Genomic DNA, 13,001 nt, shown 5'->3' with positions numbered 1-13,001 from the left:
CCTTTTTGATATGGGGGAACATAACAGTAGTTCTCAGAGGAAACATCCTCTGAGGAATGTTCAATGAGGCCTCATGGGTAGAACTTAGGAACAAGGAAATCGTCACACTCCTGGGGCTATATTATAGATCCCCCAATATTCAGTGGAATTTGAGGAGCAAGTATACAGAGAAATTGCTCATAGTTGTAAGAATAATAGGATTGTACTAGAATCAGGATCAGGTTTAATATCACTGGTATGCACAGTGAAGATTGTTGTTTTGTGGCAAAAAGCTATAAATTACAATAACAAAAGTTAAATAAGTTGCTGGTGTTGGAGAGAGAAGCAGCACGCCGCGCGTGCGCAGCCCTCCGATGAAAAATGATATCGTATTTGTTAAACAGGGGCCGTGGACAATTCTGATTTGATGGAGATGGACGTGAAAGCACAGAGGAACATCTGGAAAAATTTCTGAAACGCTCATTTGCTACTGTCGTTACTGCATGGTCGGGAATCTTTCGGAGGGAAGACCTCAAAATCCCCGGCTTTGCCTGCTGTTGGCGACTGAGAAGGAGGTCAAATCGTTCGGAAAGAGATGGTGCTCAGTACTCGGTGTCGGACAGCTGATCAGAGCTCGAAGTTTTCGGATGACTCAGAGTCGGACCGTGGTCAGGTATGGTAGGGAGAGTTTTTATTCCTTCTCTCCGTCTGCGTGAAATGTGGGACATTGAACTTTTACTGTGCTCATGGCCTGTTCTTCATCAAGTTATGGTATTGTTGCACTGTTGTAACTATATGTTATAATTATGTGGTTTTGTTAGTTTTTTTCCCAGTCTTGGTCTGTCCTGTGTTTTGTGATATCACACCAGAGGAAATATTGTATCATTTCTTAATGCATGCATTACTAAATGACAATAAAAAGAGTTCTGCGTTTCTTCATAATGTAGAAGGAGAGCACAAAAAAAAGTGGCCTCACTGAACATTCCTCAAAGGATGTTTCCTCTGAGAACTACTGTTATATTCTCCCATATCAAGAAGGAACCAGCCCCTCTTCACTTACTTGCATCTCTGTTACATCTGAAATATTGAGCCACCAGTTCTGCTTTTCATTCAACACACAAAATGCTGGAAGAACTCAGTAGGCCAAACAGCATCTAGGAAACAAGTATGGTTGACATTTCGGGCTGAAACCCTTCAGCAGGACTAGAATAAAAAAGCTGAGGAGTAAATTGAAGAGTGGGGGGGGGTGACATTGGCAGCGGAAGAGAGAAACACAAAGTTATAGGTGAAACCTGGTGGGGCAGTGTACATGGGCTCATTGTCCATTCAGAAATCTGACACCAGAGGGGAAGAAGCTGCTCCTGAAATGTTGAGCGTCTTTGGGCTCTAGTACCTCCTCCTTGATAGCTGCAACGACAGGAAGGCATGTTCTGGATAATGAGGGTCCTTAATGATGGATGTTGCCTTTTTGAGGCATCACCTTTTGAAGGTATCCTCGATGCTGGGAAGCCTAAAGCCCGTGATGGAGATGACTCAGTTTACAACTTTGTGCAGCTTTTTCTGATCTTGTGCAGTGGCTTCTCCATACCAGACTGATGCAACCAGTTGGAATGCTCTCCACAGCGTATCTGTAGAAATTTGCGAATAGTCTTCGATAACATACCAAGTCTCCTCAAACTCCTAATGAAATATAGCCACTGTTGTGCTATCTTTGCAATTGCATCAATATGTTGGGCCCAGGATAGATCTCCAGAGATGCTGACACCCAGGAACTTGAAACTGCTCGCTCATCTTTTTCCATTTTCCATGACTTCCACTTCCTGAATCAATTCCTTGGTCTTACTGACGTTGAGTGCAAGGTTGTTGTTATGACACCACTCAACCAGTTGATCTATCTCATTCCTATATGCCTCCTCACCATCATCTCAAATTCTGCCAATAATAGTTGTGTCATTGGCAATTTTATAGATGGTGTTTGAGCTGCGCTGAGCCACAGTCATAGGTGTAGGGAGCGTAATGCAGTGGGCTCAGCACTGATCCTTGAGTTGTGCCAGTGTTGATTATCAGTGAGGAAGAGATATTATTTCTGATCCACACTGACTGTGGTCTCCCAGTGAGGAAATCAAGGATCCAGTTGCAGGAGGTGGTAGCGGTCCAGGTTTTGGAACTGAAGGTATGACTGTGTCAAACACTGAGCTGTAATCAATAAGTACCCGCCTGACGTAGGAGGACGATGGCGCCTATCCGCGACTCCTTTGCTTGCATCTTTGGAAACAGCTCTACTTCTATCTTTCATGTCTCTACTTCTCCCTTTGCAGGGTTCTTTCGAAGACCCTGACCTGGAGTTACATGCTGACTTCAGTTCTTTGCGGAAATGGGACTTGCTCTCAGGGCCTCACGACTGACTGCTATTCGATATGCTAGGGACGCAGCCTAGAAGACCAGTATGCCTTCGGGTTTCCAGGATTTCGTGGCCCTGGAGGCGGGTGGACTCAAGGTAGGTACCGCCGCAGAAAACGGGTGTGTTGTGGGAGATGGAAGATCGAAAGCTGCGAGCTGGCTGTGTGCCCAGAGACTGGAGTTCTTTGGGCACAGAGCTCAGAAGAAGCAACTCAACAGACTTTTAACACCATAAATCAGTGAGTTGTTTTGTTATGTCTCCCCTCTCACTGTGAAATAGAGACACCTCCTTTTTCCCTTATTAGGGAGAGAGAGAGCACCTGTGGTATGTCAATCTACCAGGTGAACGAGTAGCCTTTGGGGTACTGCAAGTGGGTCTTTATTGATGCTTTGCTGCACATTTGAGTGCTCGGTGGTGAGTGCTGATGCTTTTTTGCTGGTGGGGGAGGGGGATCGTTGCTTTGCTGCTGCTTATCCGTGGGGGGTGGGGAGCTAGGGGGGGGCACTTTAGGGTTCTAATATTTAACTGTCATTTATTCTTTGGGGTACTCCTCTGTTTTTCGTGGATGTTTGCGAAGAAAAAGAATTTCAGGATGTATATTGTATACATTTCTCTGACATTAAATGTACCTTTGAAACCTATTGAAACTATTGTCCAGGGGTGAATGGAGACCCAGTGAGATTGCATCTGCCGTAGATGTATCACGGCAGCAGCCAAATTTGAGTGGGTCCAGGTCCTTGCATAGGCAGGAGTTGATTCTGACCCTGACCATGACCATGACCAACCTCTCAAAGCACTTCATCACAGTAGATATACAAGTGAAACTGGGTGACAGCTCATATTATTATCACCCTTTTGAAGTAGGTGAGAATCTCCAACTGCAGCAGAGATTGAAGTTGTCCACGTACACTCCTGCCAGTTGGTTGCCACAAGTTTTCAATGCCCTATCAGGTACACACACCAGAAGGGCCAAATGCCTTGCGAGGGTTCAACCTCTTGAAAGAAGTTCTGATATCTGCCTCCGAGACAAGAGATCACAGAGTCACTAGAGGCCGCAGGGATTTGCAAAGATGTAGTGTTATTCTCCCTTTCAAAGCATCCATAAAAGATGTTGAGCTCATATGGAAGTGAAGCATCACAGCCATTCATGATGTTAAGTTTTGCTTTGTAGGAAATGGTGACATGCATCTGATTCTGTTTCTAACTTCAATCAGGAATGTTCTTTCTCCCTTAAAATAGACTTCCATAAACTGTACCTGGACTTCTTGTATAGTTCTGGATTATTGGTCTTGAATGCCACAGATCTAGCCCTTAGCAGACTATTAATTTCCTATTTTATCCACAGATTTTGGTTTGGGCATGTCTGCTATGTTCTTGAAGGCAGACACTTATCCACACAGGTCTTGATGAAGTCTGAGGCAACTGTAGTGTATTCATTCAAATTTGAAGATGAATCCCTGAATATGATCCAGAACACCTTCTCAAAGCAGCCTGTAAACGCCCCACCACCTCCCTTGACCATACAGTACCTTCTTGGCCCTCACTACTGGTGCTGCGGTCTTTGGTCTCTGCCTATATGCCAGGAGTAGAGTACAACCAGTTGATCAATTCTTCCAAAGTATGGGCATGGGATGGCACAGTAAGTATCCTTGATGGTGGTATAACAGTGGTCAAGTGTGTTGGTTCCTCTGGTTCCACAGGTGATATGGTGGTTGTTCAGAGAATTCTTCAAACCGACCTGCTTGAAATCCCCTGCAATGACAGGGAATACACAAGGATACACTGTCTCATAACTGCTGCTCATGGTGCTCAGCTTCTCCAGTACCTGCCTGATGTTGGCCAGAGGTGGAATGTACACTGCTACCAGGATGATGGCAGAAATCTCTCCCAGCAGATAAAGTGGATTATACTTTACCACCAGATGTTTTAGGTTGGGTGAGCAGAAATGAGAGAGAGCCACTGTATATGTGCACCACTCCACTTTCTCTGCCTTTCAGAGACTCAGTTGTCCTATCTTTTCAGTGAATAGTGAAGCCCTCAGGCTGCAGTATGGCATCCAAAATAGTGGGGGTGAGCCATGTTTCCATGAAGCCAAGTATACTGCAGTTTCTGATGTCCCTCTGATACTGTAATCTTGCTCTGAGGTCTTCAAATTTATTTTTCACAGACTGTACATTTGCCAGTAGGGTAGTCAGGATTGGGGATTTAAGGGCTTTATAGACTGGCTTGCCTTCCACACCTCTTTTTTTCTTAAAGGGAAACTGCACTTGCGAACTGAGTTTGTAGTCCAGGGTCCACCAATTTCGAGAATCAATAGAGTTTTTTTAGATGTCCTAAAATGATGTTGCTTACTGAAGTACCCCTGGCTGTCACTGTGGGCTGCAGCTATAGTAGTCCTAAACTGTAATATTTGATGATTCTCATTGGAGCTACACATAGTCACCACTTACTGGTGCCACCTTAGTGGGAGATTTTGAATGCCCTCACTATTGATTGGGCTAAACAGAGAGTGAAGTGTTTGGTTGGGGTGGAATTTGTAAAATGTGTCCAGGAAAGTCAATATACTTGGGGAAAATGGCAGAGCAAGTAACTGAGGTAGCAGCCAGGAAGCACTTCAGCTCTAGTGACCATAATTTTATCTGTTTTAAGATAGTGATGGAAAAAGACAGGAGAGGTCAACAGGTTAGAGTCCTAAACTGAAGCAGGGCTAATTGTGTAGGAAGTTAAGCAGGATCTAGTGGAGGTCTAATGGAAGAACCTGCATGAAGAGAAAGGAACAAGTGGCAAATGGGAGGCTGCTAAGAGTTAACCATCAAGTGTCTGGGGCAGCGTGTAACATTTTGGAAAGTTAAACCAAAGTACAACTTAACACTACTAATGCTAGGATAGCACCAAAGATAGACAGGGTGGAGAAGGCGGCATTTAGCACACTGGCCTTCTTCAGTCAATGCCCTAAAATCGCTTGTTTAATGGAAAAATAAGATTTGCATCCATGTGGATAACTTATATATTTCAGGTTTTTTTTTGTTTAAGAGGATACATGTTTGTTACGCAAGCACAGAACTAGGTAGCTGTTAAGATTAGCCTGAAACGTCAACTGTACCTTTTCCTAGAGATGCTGCCTGGCCTGCTGCGTTCACCAGCAACTTTGATGTGTGTAGCTGTTAAGATAATGTTTTCTGACTTCAAGAGTACTTCAAGAGTAAAAATTGCTAACATATGCAGTGAGCAAATGGATTTGAAAGGGATATGAATGTGTTCCTTAAACTGCTCGGTGTAACTCCAGACTTAAGTATTCCTGGCATCAGTTGTTCTTCCAAATCAGTCAAAAGAAATTGTGATACTTTGTACCTAATGATAATTGTGAAATGTGCAACATGTTTTACAACATGCCAATTTCCCCTTTATACTGTGCACATCAAGATTATACTGTTTAGAAAAGGGTTTGTTAAACAGATAAAGATGCACTAATGCTCAGATGATCAAGTCTTCATAACAACCCATGTTAGGTTAATCTTGCCCAACACTCACCGAAATAGATTTTCAGCCCCAGCTCGCATTCGCATCTCCTTATTAATCTGCTGGTTAATCCGGGCTCGGCGGTTTTGTAGCTTGCTCCGCTGAGTCTGAGCGAAGGGATCACATCCCTATAACCAAATTCGTATAAACATTCATTGAATCTTAGAAAAAGACCATTCAGCCCATTTTGCTCATCAGATCCCAAGAGCCTTTCCACTTGTCCCATCCTTGTTTTTTAATTTTAAAAAAATCCACTTATCTTGTGAAAACTAAAGATTTTGCTTTACCTAAGATTTCAGCCACTGCATTCTTGATCAAAACAACTCACTTTGTAAAGCAAAAATACGCCATCCACTTCCTATTGCCGCTTTTCCTCAAATAGCATGAACAGAACATTTGACAAGAATCAAGAGGGATATTGAGCATTATTTATTTTCATTGTTACAAGTAGTATTTTTTAATCAATTTATTAAAGAGATTTATGAAATCTTCATGAAAAAAATGTTTTTTGCTAAAGCAATCCAAAGCTAAATTATTCTTTTCCTTTAGACCCATAGTTTCTACTATTACACTGATTCTCCCATAACTCTTTAAAAAAAAATCACAAGGCCCCTGCCATTGCTGAATGACAAAACATTTTACATGACAAATCTTTAACAACGACTCTTAACCCCCCACTAACTCCTGGATGCCTATGCAAACATAAGCCTATCTACTGAGTCATGATGCCTCATGCACTACAGAATCTTCCTCAGTCTTCTAAGGGCTGAGAAGCATAATCTTTATTAGCCTGTGCCAACAAGTACATGTACCCAACTGAGCAATTTTTAAATTGTAGACATACAACATATAGGAAATTGAACTGGGTTAAAATTTTCACTCATTTACATCCTGATTTGCTACTCCATTTGTTTCTTAGCAACACACACAAAATGCTGGAGGAACTCAGCAGGCCAGGCAGCATCTATGGGAAAAAGTACAGTCGACGTTTCAGGCTGAAACCCTTTGGAACCCTTCAGTCCTGCCAAAGGCCTTCGGCCCGAAACGTTGAATGTACTTTTTTTCCCCAAAGATGCTGCCTGGCCTGCTGAGTTCCTCCAGCATTTTGTGTGTGTTGCTCAGATTTCCAGCATCTGCAGATTTTCTCGTTTGTCATATTTTTCTTCATAGTTTTTCCAATTAGTTTATTGACTTCTCTTTTGCATTGCATTGTTTGTTAAAAAGGGAGGATATTTGGTTATTGAATGTTATGCGTTTTATATTGCATAAACTAGATGAGGTTTCAAACACTTTTTATAATTTATTGTAAACACCAGGTAAATATACAATCTATTTTTTGATAATGAAGTTATTGACAGTAAGCTATAAAAACAATCCCTCAATATTTATTAACCCATCCCACAAATCTATATTTAAAGTCTTTTGGAATGTGACATGTTCTTACAATTCAAGTTATCCTTGACACACTCACTGAAGCATATAACTGGGCGAGCTTTACACTTCACATTAGCAAGACATGGGGTCTACATTAACTCAGTTCTGCTTTTCAACACCAACCTCTGAAAATAAATGGCCCACAAAGAGACCCTGGAAAATGTGGACCACTGTGCGTATACATGCAGCCACTTGTCAGTGAAGCCAGATATCAGAATTTAAATTTGTCACCTCTCCAGCTCAGCCAGCAGTTTTTAGCCAACTGAAGAGAAGTATTTAAACTTCAAGGCTTCACAATCATGGTTCACCAGGCAGCTGTGATCCCTACTTCAGAGCCATGGGCTAGCAATAATAACCACCCCAGTGCACCAGAGAAATGCCACCAATGTTGCCTCTGCAAAATCTTCCAAATCCATCAGCCCAATAAGCAAAGCAACATCAGCCACTTCTTCTGGGATTATACCAAAGTTTCCATTTGTTGAGAAATAACTCTCAAGACATGGGAAGTGATGCATATTTTACAGGTCCTCTTTGTGTATCTTTCCATCACAGGACAGATTCAGCATAGGAAAGTTGGCAGACAACTTTTCCTCTGCAGATACCAAGTGTAAGTCCAATCTCTTATTTGCATGTGGGGAAGCACTTAAACTTCTGAATATAGAAATACTGAGCTACATGTAATATCAAAAGTGGGGTGACATTTTGAAAATCTGCAGATACTGAAAATCCAGAAGAAAAACAGAAAACGCTGGAAATACTGAGCAAGTCAGGCTGCAGCAGCAGGGAAAGGAACATTACAGATCAAGGATCTTTCATGAGAACTGGGAAATGGATTAAAGAAGTTTGTTAAGCTGCTGAGAGGTTGAAGGGAGAGAATGTCTCTGATTAGGTAAGATTAGGGTGACCCCAGGGAAACACTATAAGCACAAGCAAGAATATTCACCCTAACTGCTCCCATTCATTCCAGAGCCTTGTTTTCAGTTTATTCGCATGAGCACATTCTCCAAACCATCCTCCTTGTAGATTAAGCTCACTTTCTCTCCCCAGTTCTGATGAATGGTCTTTGTTCTGAAATGTTAACTGTGTTGCTCTTCCCACAGCCACACCTGCTTAGCATTTCCAGAATTTTCCATTCTTATTTCAAAAATTGGCATGACTTTAGTTCCAGAGTGGAGACAATTGAGCTTGAACGTTTTCCCAATGTCTTGTAGATTTGGCTCCATTCTGGTATGAAGATTTTGGGGGTAAAGAAACTTAGTGGAACCTCAAATGGAGTACTATGGAATTTTAGCCTGCCTAACTAAAAAGGAGATAGACTCATCTTGGAGTAGGTGCAGTAGATTCACTGGATTAGTTCTGGAAATTAAGAGATTGCTCTATGGGGAGAAATTAGCATTTGTACTCACTGGATATGGGACAAACAAGCCCTCAACTACCAGGCAAATCTAGAACCATATGGGATAACTTCACTCACCTCAACACAGATTAGTTCCCACATCTATGGACTCACTTTCAAGGACTCTTTATCTCATGTTCTCTTTACTTATTGCATTCCCCCCCCTTTTTTTTTCATTTTGTATTTGCAGTTTGATGTCTTTTGCATCTTAGTTGTTTGTCATCTTGTTATGTACCGTCTTTCACTGATACTATCGTTTTTCCTTGTGTTTTCTGCGAATGTCCGTAAGAAAATGAATCTCAGGGTTGTATATAGTGACATACATGTACTTTGATGACAAACTTACTTTTGATCATTTAAGATTATTAGGATGGTCAAAACGGATTCAACAAGGTGCTTTATTTTGTTTCTCACTGCATGATGTGAATTACTTTATGGAGAAAGTCCCCTTTGAGAATTCTCTACCTTGAAGGGTAGAGAACGCTAACAAACGCGCTAACATCGAATTTTCAAAACTGAGATCAAAGGACTGCTTGGAAATTTGAGGATATCTAAATCAAACAGGAACGTGCTGGGAAGTACTTGGTTAGCCATAACCTTGCCGATGAGGTTCGAGCGGTCACGCAAACTACTCCCCACTTGTTTCGCTCTTAGGAATGAAAAGCCATTGGTCTGAACCATTTTTTAAAATCTACATGAAAATGACCAGAATATTTACAACATTAATATCGTTTAATTTTGAGTTTCCAATATTTCGTTTTATCATATGCAGCCTGGGAATGCAGTATGCATTCACTTCTCGGAAAGTGTAAGATCACTGCAAACCATTCTGCACTCTCCGTGCTCTGATTTCTATCCCAAAACTGCACGCGTTGCCCGCTGACAGGTGTCTGTATCCTTAGAAACGCGGCCCGTCGCCCGCCCACTCTTACCTTGCGAATACTGCCATCCCCCCGCAGCTCACTCTCCACTCCGCTCTCCGTCATACCACACCGGCCTCCACCACTGAAGTTAAATGAACACAGTGAAGGAGCCCGAAGGGAGGATAAACGTCTGACCCCGGTATGCACTCCGTCCACCTCTTCCCAGGCTCTGGTCGTGATTTGATCCACTCTGACAACGCACAGCACCGTCCACCTCGGACTCTGCTATGGGACACACAATCCCATCACCCGGATGTCTGCAACCCACCCCCTAGTTTTACCGAGTTGACAAACAGCCAGATGAGCCAATCGAGTGTGCAGTTACCCTTAGCAACGCGTCAAATAGGAAGTTTACATCCAATTGAAGGAAAGCTGGCGTCAGATTAGGTGAAGGGGCCGATCTGCACACTGGGATCCCGCCCATCAAACTAAAGGATGACATCATTGAATTGGCGAATTAAAGGGCCATTGTCCTGTAAAGAATGAAATGACATTGAATGACTTCATTTTTGAATAAAGCGGGCCAGTTCCATTGGCAAAATTAGTGAACTAACGTCAACATCATATCCCAGGCCAACATTCGCAGATCGAGTTTAAATTACATTCGAATGACTCCATTAGGAGACCGCATTGTTTTTTTTATATATGTCTGGCACTTCTGATACAGACACTCTCTGTTCCAGCTTCTTCGCGGCAAGAGTGTGTGCATTGGACCGAGAGGACGCTCAAGAAGTACGCAAAGACTCTTTGAAAAACAAATGTAATTTCCCCACGGACTCAGGGGAACCCCTGCTCGTGGCTGCTCAGAATGGAGTTTGGGATGTCGTTGAGAACCCATAAATTCATCATTGGGAACACACGGAAAACGAGTGTAAACTGTGAAAGGAACATAGCCTTGCCAGAGAGGTCGCCTGGCAATAGTTAATTGGGCACCTGTCTGCCGGTATATGTTACTTTTGCTTTTGTTAAATGACTGCTATTAGCACAAGAATACCTTGCGTTTACAATTAAGTACTTCATAGTTGTTAATGATGGTATACTTCAGGAAAGGCCCGGTACGGAAAACAATATAGATTCTGCTTTGTGGAATTTTCATGGTATTCTTGAGGTACTGTCTGCAACACCTTCCAGTCTATCACTGTTGATTTTCCATCTACAGCATTCCTGTTGTCATCACTGTTAGGGATCTGGTTGATGGAACTGCCGGACCAGATTAAGTGTCCTTCATTCTAGCAATCACTGATACCCACCATGGTGTGAGTGATGGAAGCATCCATTTGATACATTATTTTGAGTATGAAGTAATCCAGTAGGTGGCAGTTCTTGGACTGATGGTGTTATATCAGGCTTTATCTTCTCTTGACTTAAAAAAATAATATCGGTTCTGACAAGCAACACACATCAAAGTTGCTGGTGAACGCAGCAGGCCAAGCAGCATCTGTAGGAAGAGGTGCAGTCGACGTTTCAGGCCGAGACCCTTCGTCAGGACTAACTGAAGGAAGAGTGAGTAAGGGATTTGAAAGTTGGAGGGGGAGGGGGAGATCCAAAATGATAGGAGAAGACAGGAGGGGGAGGGATAGAGCCAAGAGCTGGACAGGTGATAGGCAAAAGGGGATACGAGAAAATCACCGCAGATGAACATAAAGTGCCTGATCTGGCAGCTGGTAAGTAGTTTGTCAGGAATGTGGATCTTCTCCCACCACACTGATGACTTCAGTGCTTACCTGAACACTTCTTCACCAATTTGAATGGTCATCGATCACACTTTGAGAATGCTGTTGAACAATTGTTTCTGACTATCTGGTAATTCATTCCCATGACAGAGTTTGGAATAAAGTGTCTGCTTTGGGAGCTTGGTTTCAAGCATACAAAAGATGTGTTACTGGAAGCATTTGGGGTCCTTGCTAGTGATATTAGCCTAGGAGAAGACTCTGGCACTTGACTGCCATCCTGTAGGTTTGGAAGATTTCAAGGCACCTTCAGAGGTGATATCTTACTAATATTTTGTTGTAGGTGTTTCATAAATCAGAAATTTGTAGGAGAACAAGGGTCATTGCTGATCAATCAATCATGAGTTTTGGACTAAGTTTGAGGCTTTGATCTTGAAATACTCATTTTCTTTGTTGGCTGGTGTACTGAAGGCAATGGTGAATTTCATCATCAATGTATCTCTTCAGTGAGCAGAGATTCTAGGGATATGGAAGGTGTTTCATGTTTCTGTGTCCCATATATTGGAGGGACTGTTTTATAGTGGAACCAAATTGATAGATAACTTTTATTTTGGAGTTAGAACTTTTCCACTAAATGGAGCTTTGTATTTTTACATTGCAGCTCAATTATTGATGTCAGGCTGACCGATGTTCTGGAGTGGCTTTGACAGAGTTTGAGAAGTTTAACTTAGTCCTTCAGATTAGACAGACTGGAGGTCTGCTGCAACATTGCAGCAGGAAACATTGTAAAAGATGTGAAGACATATAGACACACATACTCACACTCACTCTAAAACTGATATCTCTCACATGCAGATACACTCCCACCACACACATTAAGGCCAGGCACCTGCTATTGCCCTTCCCTTTTCAACATGCATTCCTTAATCCCTACTTTTCCTTTAGTATTTTCATGTTTTCTTCCCCTTATGACAGTCCCCATTCAGGTTTCATGGATATGATACAAATTCATTTTAATGACCTTTGTACGCCTCTGGGAATGGACTCTGCACTGACCACTCCCATTAAGCTTGGCACTCTCTCCTCCATAAATTTAAAATTTTGCATCCACTTGTATCGTCACCTGTTTGTTAATGGATTCATTGGCTTTATGCTACTTTACCCCATAGGACAAAGGGAAGTGAGTATGGATAATAGGGATAAACAACAGGAATTCTGCAGATGCTGGAAATTCAAGCAACATACATCAAAGTTGCTGGTGAACGCAGCAGACCAAGCAGCATCTCTAGGAAGAGGTACAGTCGACGTTTCAGGCCGAGACCCTTCGTCAGGACTAACTGAAGGAAGAGTGAGTAAGGGATTTGAAAGCTGGAGGGGGAGGGGGAGATGCAAAATGATAGGAGGGGGAGGGATAGAGCCGAGAGCTGGACAGGTGATAGGCAAAGGGGGATACGAGAGGATCATGGGACAGGAGGTCCGGGAAGAAAGACAAGGGGGAGGGTGACCCAGAGGATGGGCAAGAGGTATATTCAGAGGGACAGAGGGAGAAAAAGGAGAGTGAGAGAAAGAATGTGTGCATAAAAATGAGTAACAGATGGGGTACGAGGGGGAGGTGGGGCCTAGCGGAAGTTAGAGAAGTCAATGTTCATGCCATCAGGTTGGAGGTTACCCAGACGGAA

The 13,001-nt window shown here is 42.7% G+C and overlaps 1 protein-coding gene across 3 annotated transcripts in view; it reads right to left on the bottom strand.

The window, feature by feature from the left end:
* The window catches only part of rhpn1 (rhophilin, Rho GTPase binding protein 1), a 125,290-nt gene extending 115,401 nt beyond the window's left edge, over positions 1-9,889 (bottom strand). For all 3 annotated transcript variants that reach the window (XM_063057658.1, XM_063057668.1, XM_063057676.1), the window contains exons 1-2: positions 9,662-9,889; positions 5,912-6,027 (exon numbers count right to left, since the gene is read on the bottom strand). In XM_063057658.1, the coding sequence (XP_062913728.1) occupies positions 5,912-6,027; positions 9,662-9,715 (170 nt within the window). In that variant the 5' untranslated portion in view covers positions 9,716-9,889. The remainder of the gene's footprint in view (positions 1-5,911; positions 6,028-9,661) is intronic.
* Positions 9,890-13,001: the final 3,112 nt, after the last annotated feature.

Source organism: Mobula hypostoma, chromosome 1 (genome assembly GCF_963921235.1).
Source record: "Mobula hypostoma chromosome 1, sMobHyp1.1, whole genome shotgun sequence".
Taxonomy (NCBI): Eukaryota; Metazoa; Chordata; class Chondrichthyes; order Myliobatiformes; family Myliobatidae; genus Mobula; species Mobula hypostoma.
Note: the sequence above shows the minus strand (reverse complement) of the source record. Positions and strands in the feature narration are given on the sequence as shown.